Source organism: Mus pahari, chromosome 4 (assembly GCF_900095145.1).
Source record: "Mus pahari chromosome 4, PAHARI_EIJ_v1.1, whole genome shotgun sequence".
Classification (NCBI taxonomy): domain Eukaryota; kingdom Metazoa; phylum Chordata; class Mammalia; order Rodentia; family Muridae; genus Mus; species Mus pahari.
In genome coordinates this window covers 31340570-31350622 of record NC_034593.1, presented here as the reverse complement: position 1 = coordinate 31350622, position 10053 = coordinate 31340570, and the positions used below count along the sequence as shown (strand labels likewise).

At 36.9% G+C, this 10053-nt stretch overlaps 1 protein-coding gene across 7 annotated transcripts in view; it reads right to left on the bottom strand.

Annotated features, from left to right (window-relative positions):
* Kiaa1109 (KIAA1109 ortholog) overlaps positions 1-10053 on the bottom strand; it is a 196753-nt gene that overhangs the window by 116126 nt on the left and 70574 nt on the right. For 6 of the 7 annotated variants that reach the window (XM_021195875.2, XM_029537784.1, XM_029537788.1 and 3 more), the window contains exons 23-27: positions 6717-6896; positions 5457-5585; positions 2756-2875; positions 1266-1546; positions 310-560 (exon numbers count right to left, since the gene is read on the bottom strand). In XM_021195875.2, coding sequence (XP_021051534.1) covers positions 310-560; positions 1266-1546; positions 2756-2875; positions 5457-5585; positions 6717-6896 — 961 coding nt within the window. The remainder of the gene's footprint in view (positions 1-309; positions 561-1265; positions 1547-2755; positions 2876-5456; positions 5586-6716; positions 6897-10053) is intronic. The other variant, XM_029537785.1, reaches the window with a different exon arrangement.

The window sequence follows — 10053 nt, the reverse complement described above, 5'->3', positions numbered from 1 at the left end:
TTCTAAGGGGTCTCATAAACTGTGGAAGATGGTAGGGTAGCGGTAGATCGCCCAACCTAGGCACACAGTATGCAATCAAATCATGTTGTGTTTTCATTTCACCCAATTGCATATATGGGATGGAGAGATTTACCATAACAAAACACTACATTTATCTGACTTTTAAGTTACCTGCAAAATGCATATAGATTATTTTAGCCCCTATTAAAAAAAATCTATTTTATTGAATAAAGTAACAGGGCTTTTCTCAGAATGGCAGAGGGACAGAGAGGCAAGAAGTTATCACCACATACAACACATTTTTTTTACCATCTACATTCTTGGGGATTTCTTTAGTAATGATCCACTCTCCAGGCTGTAGCAAAGACTGGCCATAATACATATCAGACTCTGCACTTGTGGTTGAAAATGCAGAGCTGCTGGAAGGTGTCAACTCTTCAAGTTTGAAGAAATCTAGGCCAGTTACTGTGCCACCAAAAAATCTGCAGCCACCAAGACAGCCACACTTGTTTCTGCACCTCTTATTCTTCAAGGTATCATCTGGCCACAAAAACCACAATCTAAATGGAACAGAAAACAAAAAACAAAAACCAGAAGAAAACTCATTAGGAAAATTGGTAAATATTCAACTATAACTCAATTGTTAATATATATAAAAATCAAAGTAAACACAAAAAAACATTTAATATTGCAGTACGCCTTTTTAATCAATTTACCTTTCAAAACAAAAACACAGATGTGTCTCAGCAAGAAAGATGAAAATAAAAATAATAACAGGCTCTGACAACTGTTTTAAAAGGTACGGTTGTGCATTAAAGGCTACTGAACCCCCCCCCATGTAGGTGTTCTTACTCATCCCCCAGGTTTTGAAGGCCTACCAAAAGAGTTTTCTGCTATACACAATGCTATGATAGTCTCCTGGAGCGATCAATTGAAAGCACAGGGCTTAGAGAGTGAATAGTGTCCTATGTTATCTGGAAACCACAACTTGAATTGTTATCATTGTAAAATACATAGTATAAACTTTAAAAACATTAACAAAAAATGTTATCTCCAAACCACACCATCACTACAGACCCACAAATGATGCATTTACTTATAAGTATCAGGTTTCTTTACATTAGCCAGGGTACAGACAGGAGCACAGTCATTAAATCTTTATTTAAAATGTTCTTAATCTACCCCAACTGTAGAATTTCCTCAAAATTTATCCAATAATTTTGAATGGACACAGATACCACTACTCTTAAAAGATTTTCACCCACCTTTTAGTTCTGGCATCATGAGTTTCCAAGAAATGCCTCTGTGCCTGGTGTTTCGAATGATGATCGGCAGCTAGTGCAATATCAACTGTAATAAGACCCAAGTTGGCTGACCCAGCTTCCAGCCAGTAGGCTCTCCGTAGCACTGCTGGCTGAAGTCCAATCCTGCAGTTATTTAATTGCTCGATATACTGTCTCACTTGAAAGTCCTGGATTGCAGCACTTATTCCTTCCCCAACTGACTGATTGTGAAGATTACAGTTTGCAACTCGAATTGCACCCATCTAGAGTTGAAGCAGAAAAGCAAACAAAGCTCTGAGTTCAGTATTTTGAAGTATCTTAACAGAAACTACAGAACCTGAAATAAAGTAAAGAAATAAATAAATAAAAAGTAAAAAAAATCATAGTGGAAGAAACAGAAAGACAGACTACAGAAGGAAAGGCTCAGTAGGTAAGGGAGCTTGTGCCATCCTGACCACCTGAGCTGGAGCCCCACAACCACAAAGGAAATGGAGAGAAACAACCTCTACACGCTGTTCTCTGATTCTCAACTCACACTAGAAATAAATACACAAACGTAAGACAATAAATCTGTTCAAACAGGGCTGGGATGGTGAAGCAGGGAAGGGAAGCATGTTGTCAGTCCTGGAGTTAGAGGACCAGAGCCCACGTGGGAAAAGGAGGGAACACCCCTACCAGCTGTCCTCTGACCTCCACAAGCAAGGCACTCCCCTGCACCCGGCCCAACTAAGTAAGTGATTTCTAAAGAGCACATGCAAGTAAAGGAGCCTACAAGGGAACAAGGGAAGGGAAAGTATTGAAACCACAGGAACATGGCAGGGCTTGATTTAAAAAATAAAAATACATAGAGCAGAGGAAGTAAGCAAATGCTTTCAGAAGTCAAGGGGGAAATATAAATGGGTAAAGCCATTAGACATTCAAAACAAACCCTATTTAGTGAGAGAGGGAGAGGAGGGAGGGAGGAAGGAGGGAGGAAGGAAGGACACATCGCCATGTGTCCTTCAATACCCTTGGACAGCAAAAGGCAAATTTGAGACGTTAGTTCTCCCCTTGCTCCTTGCTGAGGCAGGCTCTCTCTTCCTTCTGCTGCTACTCTGCAGGTCTAACTGGCCAGCCTGCAGGCTTCTAGGCAGTCCTCATGGCTCTGCCTCCACCTTCCCATTGGCGTGCTTTAAATGTGTGTCAGTGTGTCCAGCTTTGTAAGTGACTCACAGTGATATCTTTTTGAGAATACTATACTATGGGCATAACTACAGCCTGTTCTTTTACACCCTTCCATGATCAACGTCACGGTGATTCAGGGTGAAAAAGGGGTAGAAGCACTACCAGAAAAAACAGCTCAAGGAAACAGACATGAGCACTGAGAAGGGACAGTCTATTAGATCACACAGGGCAAATGTTTCAAAACATAAAGATTTACCTTAGTAAAAAGAAAATGAATTACCCTGGATAAGAAATAAACAAATGGTTACCTTTATATTTGTAGCACAACCATGTTCCACAATATAAATATCAGATCCATCTACTGCTAAACGAGTCATGGTGTATTTTAAATCATCTGATGTTGGACAAGGCCCAGGAATACAACTCAACTAAAGTTAAAAAAAAAAAAAAAAAAAAAAGGATAGTATAACTATTAATTCATTGTTTTGACACATACCTAAATCTCATTATTTAAGTGAAATTCTTGTTATATGATCATTATTTATTCAATTGAATTTCACTGTTTTATAAGGACAGCAGAAATAATCAGAAATAAAAATAACCCACTAGAAACCTAGCTTTATGTAACCATGTACCAATTTTAAAATTGGCAAGTGTCTCAATCTCTCTCTGACTGTATTATATTATATGTTATATATGCAGTATACATAACATATATAATATGTTGCTTATTACTGAGACTAAAAATTAGAGAAAATAGATGAAGCAAACATATCACAAGCTTAGTCTACAGCTGCATAGCACTTACAAGTATGAGTCTTCTAGTATAAGATTTCCCTAGGAAAATCACATGCACAGGTACACATCTGTCACATGTGCATGTTTCCATACCATGCACGAGGAAATCAACTTTAAATATATTAGTAGTACACACACACTTTATTTCACTTTGATTCTAAAGCAGATCTGTTAATGTTTAGACTGGAAGAAAACAGACACACTCCCACTTAAATGAACCTGAGGAAATGGAAGCCATGAGTAAACACATCTGGCCAGAGCACGAGTGCACAAGAAGAAACAGTTGCTTTTCAGAACAGGCAATGCCCTATACCAATGGATTTCCTCTATGAAAAATTAGAATAACTTCTGAGATGGCTCAGCAGCTAAAAGCATTTGCCAATACAAGCTCTTAACACACATTCAACTCCACTACTTACACAAATGGTGGAAAGAGAGAACTAAAGCCATAAGGTTGTCCTCTGACCACCACACAAGTACTGAGGTACATGAGCACCCATGTACATGCATCAATCACATACATGTAACAACAACAAAGTGCTTACAATGGAGCAAAACAAAATAATATGAACTGACAAAACAGGCACACTTTTTTTTTTTTTTTTTTTTTGGTTTTTCGAGACAGGGTTTCTCTGTGTAGTCCTGGCCATCCTGGAACTCACTCTGTAGACCAGGCTGGCCTCGAACTCAGAAATCTGCCTGCCTCTGCCTCCTAAGTGCTAGAATTAAAGGCATGCACCACCACGCCCGGCAAGAAGCACACTTTTTATAGGACAAGGGCTGACTAAAATAAAATCAAATTTCCCAAAGGATAACATGTTCTTTATCGCACTGGTGCTAATAGATACACAAATGTACACAGCTTTTTACATGTTAAACACACATGTAAAACATACTGTACAACTTAAAAACAGTGAATATAACATGTTGCCTCCCTGAGCCTGGAAAGGCTGACTTTGCCCTCATTGCCACTGAGCCAGAGACTACCTGGAGTGGGACCTTCCGACCTAGATGGCTCTATTGTTCTACACCTGCCTGCTCTTCTCCAAGACTACTACCTGCTGAGAGACTCTTGAGATATTCCTGAGACAGCATCCTGAAGATCCACCTACAAGCTCACACCTGTAGGACAGGCACCAAGAATGGATTGGTGGGGGATGGGCCTCCCCCCTCTTTATAAGCAGAGACTGCCAGTAAAATTTAAGAAGCCTTAAATGGAAAATCATGTCTCAGCATCCATTATTTCTCTCACCGTTTTCTCCCATACAGCTCCTGTCTCCCACTCAGGAACCCAGTTAGTATGGCCGCAGGCGGCTATAACAACACATGTAAATTATGCGGTAATAAACTTGATTAATAAAACCTTTAATGACATAAACATTTCTCTGGGGCACTGCTGCTATTTTAACGTAGAATTTTAGTGATATAACAAATAAACATAATTCAAATGGCAAAAACATACAGGGAAGCACTGTTAGGGAATAAAAGAGTCAACTGTTAACATCTTATCTGCACACAACTACCATTATTTTCCTTGCTTGAAACTACCCTGATTCCTCAGCCTTCAGAAGTGTGCATACTTAAAAAACCGAGAGCAGATAGCCCAAACTCATAGGGCACATAGTGACAGTAACATTACTCATTTAATTGTCACTGTAAACAGTTTGTACAGGCTCCTATCTATACTCTATGACCCTTGTGGGGGTGCTAAAATGTTCCTTACTTGAGGCAACTCAGTATTCTCAAAAGAATAGTAAGTCTGTGGAGTCAAAAATCTGACAAATGAAAATACTGAAATTAAGTTTCAGGATGCTGCATGAATTAAATTACATAAAGTATTTCTTGGTTTTATTGCTTCAATTTCTATACACACACACACACACACATATATATATATATATATATATATATATATATATATATATATATTACAAATGGATAGATAGTATAATAGTAAGATAAAATATGAATTTTATAAATAAAAATATAAATTAATATAAAATTCTTACATTATTTATATTTGTGAATTGTTTTCATATTGGCCTCATTTTAGATACAGCTAAATAACTAAGAATTTACAAAATCATTAATTGAAAATAGTGAGCTATTAACTTCATGGCTATATACATTTGATTTAAAGCTAAGCCTCAATATTTCATTTTAAAAATGGTATGAATGGTTATAGTATTGACAGTACACCTGTTAACATACCTTGGATTCACAGAACCGGCGATCAATTCCATGTTGGCATACTATAACTGACTTTGGTCTTTCCAGTTCATACTCCCGACATACCACATGGAAAACAAATGTCTGCCCCCATTCCAAGAGACATGCCAGCTATAGGTAACAACAGGGTGATAATATTATTAGCTTTCTAAACAAGTATCCAGCATTCAAAAGTTTACAAAGTCTAACATGACTGAAAGAACTCAAAATTGTGTAGCTGCTACTTAATAAATACTGGCTAACTGATGATATTCTTTCTTTATTAATATAAAAAGAATAAAAAGGCACTGAAAATCCTCTAGTTATTAATATTTAATTTTAAAAAACTATGCTATTTATGATAATACTGAGTTACAATTTTTTTTAAAAAATAGGGACTTTGAAGATTAAAGCATTTTCTGTCTATGTAGCAGCTTAAGTCACAGAATAATTCAGATATTAAGATGCACTACCACTGTCCAGCTGATACCCTTGATTTTATAATGCATTAGAGTTGTTAATAATAAACCTATTGAGAGACAGATACATATAATGTCATCCCAAATACATAATTTCAACAATTAAGACTACAATTTTAGTTAACACAATAAACATAAAATTATCTATGGATTAAAGTAATGTGGTTGCATATAACACGTGTATCTCTAAAAACAAGACGATGAGGACTGTTTTTGAAGTATTATTATTAAAGCTGAATTAGTTGGCCTTCAAGTATTGGAGCATCTTTTCCCCAAAAAACAAGTCTAAAATTCATGTATTATATGGAACTACATATCAGTCAATCATATATGGCCCAGAAAAATAAAATTTGGCAATGACTTTTCTGTTGCTAGATTCTGAGTGTCAAGAATGTCTCCTATTAGAATGGCATTACTAGGATTCAATAAACATCAGGCTGACTTATAGTGACTCTATTTTTTTTTTTTAATGTCTTTACTTATTTGTTCATTTTACATCTAATTGCAGCACACTCTCCCTCCTCTCCTCCCAGTCTTGCCTTCACAAATCCCTCCCCTCATTATACTCACTAAGGAGAAAGGTAAGCCCCCCTTGGGTACCACCCCTCCCTGGGACATCAAGTTATAGCAGGACTAAGTGCACCCTCTCCTACTGAGGACAGACAAGGCAGTTGAGCTAAGGAAAGGGGATCCAATGGCAGGCAACAGGGAGACAAAAACAAAGCAGATGATAGGAGACAGTACTGTGAGAACAAACTTATGGAGATGGCGCTGTGAAACCTACCTGTGGTGCTGTGACTTTAGCTGTAAGGCTTCCAGCCTGCACATCAATCAGCCATGCATATTCTAAGGAGTCACTTCCTAAGGGAAGACCTTCAGCTGAGAACATGGCATGTGCTCTCAGCTGGAGACCTGACAAATTGATGTGACCTTCCCTGAGTACTTCATCCACAGGGGGTCGCTGCTGAAAACAACAACAAGATGGTAAGAAGTCCAAGAAAGCACACAGTAAATTCTACTAGCCTAATCCCCCATGGATATGAACCATAAAATTATGCTGTCTGGAAAGTAAGACATCAGAATCTGTTCAGCTGATATGGTACAGCATCTACACATGAGGCCCACCACAAGGAAAGACACTACATCCTGAAAGTATCCAGATCTCAGACTGGTAACTGCCAGTAACATGAATGAAAACAAGTTAGTACTCTGATAGGGTATGTAAGAGTTGGTCTTGTTAGGAGGCTAGGAATCATACTATTAAAATACTAAAACAAGAAAACAGAAAAAAGACTATAAAATTAAGAAGGTGGGGGGAGGAGGGTAGAACGAATACCCAAACACATCTTGAGGACAATTTTTACAAATGAAAGGATAATTTTATCTCATTGACTTACATACTTACTACCAAAAAGGAAGAATTACAGAGAGAAATTAAGACATTCCAAATCATTTCTAAGCCTTTTGGCTAAGATTAAGTGTCCAAGACATACTATATCCTAAAACAAAGTGTTCCTTGATACACAGGCTTCACAAAGCATTCAGAATACATACAAGCCTGGAGATGTACCCTAGCTCAATGACAGAATGTTTGCTTAGCATACATGAAGCCCTGGGTTTAATCCCCACTAACACATACACACATGAACACACTCCCACAGGTTAGTTTGGAAACACCCTTAAACACATGGACATTTTTCCATCTTCTCTATTATCTCTGTTCATTTATTATGAGTTCCTCTAAGAACATCGCACAGTCTCCCAACATGCACTTTTAATCTTTTTGTTCCCACTCTACCAACAATAAAACAGACTGCCAAAAATGCAAATATGATCATAATCTTACCTCCGGACACTACTATATGCTACCAAAGCACAACACATATCTTCTCTTAGTACTTCTTATACTTGAAATTATTTCATTTCAATTTGCTCCCTATAATTTTCTCCTCTGAAATCACTTAAGTAAGGACCATTGCTGTTTTGTTCACCAAGAATCTCACTTTACCAATCTCACTTTAACAATCTGACAAAAAAGGTTGAAGCTACTAACTAGCTAGACAGATCTGTTTTGTCGGGACCTTCCCTGTAACAATCAACACTAAGAGAGTCACAAATATCTAGTAAGCTGTTACCACTATGCTCTTTCTTTTCGCATATGTGTATAGGTCCGATCATGAGATCAGTGTCCCTGCCTTGAAATAACATTTATGAAAATGCACTTTTTAAAACATTCTTTAAAGATAATGACTAAATCTGTCACAAGTTTTGTAAAGAAAACTTCAAATTATAACTGCAATAACTCTAGAAGCTATTCTTCTACAATTTTTATTTTATATGAACTATATGACTTCATATAAAACTTTTATCTATTGTCTATGCCTTAACTTCCTTTATTAGAAAGAATGCAGAAAATAGTCAATAAAAGTCTCTTCTGAAAAAAAAAACCTTCAGAATTTTCAACTTATCTGACTTATCAAAATGAGTATTATATTTTGAATGTTATGCCTTGTATCATACTGTATCAAGTTGAATCGTAACTCCTAAAGAAATAGGTTTAGTCCTGAACCTTCTGCATATGACATTTTGAAAATACAGTTTTACAGGTATAATCACTTTAAGATGAGCTTGTGCTATATTAGAATGGACCCTAATATGACCAGTGTACATACAGGAAGAGAAACGTTAGGACAAAAAGGTGCACAGGGAGGATGTCATTGAGAACTGACAGTGATAACAGCCCTAACATCTTACTGCTGTGAACACCCCGAGCTGTCAGATGTACTTCATTAGGATAGCTTTAGGCAACTAATACAGATCAGAAATGACCATAAGTAAAAAGGTGTGTTGCTTCATAATTGTACACAGCAAACAATTCTTGACTTCAGATCCTTTACTTTAGAGTACCAATTAAGAGTAATGCCACCAGGAGTAATAGTGGCAGGCTGAATGGCTCATCACTGTCACTTGGGAGAGGCCACACTTCCTATCACAAAAGCAAGTTAACAGTGTAGACAAATGATCCAATGCTTTTTTACTCTAACAGAATGTGAGCAAGGTAAGCAGGTAGGCAAATTCCAGGAGCATGGATACAGCACCCTCATGTTTGGGAAGAAATATGAAGTGCAAATAACCAAGGAAAAAAACACCAACTACCTTCACATCTCCTTCTCATGAATTATTTTTCAAATTCTCCAAAAATATTTCAAAATTTCATCTCTTTATAAACTCATGTACCTCAACAATATGGGTTAATAGAAAACTTCATAATGAGCTTAATAAAATGTTTTTATGTTAAATCTAGTAAAGCCTTTTGTGAATGAGGTAATTAAATGTTGAAGCATGTTTCTGTAATCCGAGGAAACTAGAAATTCATCGAAGAGTCTCAGAATTCACCCATAATAATTTCCCTTTTATTAATATCAAGGCTTAAAAAAGATAGCGTTCCTTTCCTTTCCACATACACACATATCCCAGAACACAAACAAACTGTAGCAACCCACTAATCACAGAAAAGAGGTCCAATGTTTTTTTTCAAATTCTATGACAAATTAAAGCTTTATGCAAATGAGACTTCTGTAATGACAGTTCTGTCTCTTCCTTTTAGTGGTGTGAACATACATGTAATAAAAATGATGCTAAACTATGAACACACACTATACATGTCAATGTACAGTCTGAATCTAAAATAAACTGTAATATATGTCTTATCCCATAAAAGGATTTGGGTGGGGTGGTATATTCAAAAGCCTTTCCTAAAATTTTAGTTATTTCGTAAAGATCTATAATTATCTCAAACTGAACATTTCAAAAAGGAAAATAAGAACATTGTCTAGCAACTATTACTGATTTCAACTGTTATGATCATGACATCAGATATACAAATATAAAAAATAAAATTCTATAAATAAGTGGAAACCTAATGCAGTGGGGGTACTAACCCTAGGGAGGTCCTCTAGGATTGGAGGATACAGAGTCTGAACTGGTCATCCTCTGTATATAAGGCAAGGCTTCCGGTAATGGAACTGACTTACATTCAGTTGTACTATTGGCCAAAGGTGTCCCATGGAGATCCCAAAACAACCCAGGCAGATGCTAGGACAGAAGGTCACTTTCTGAAA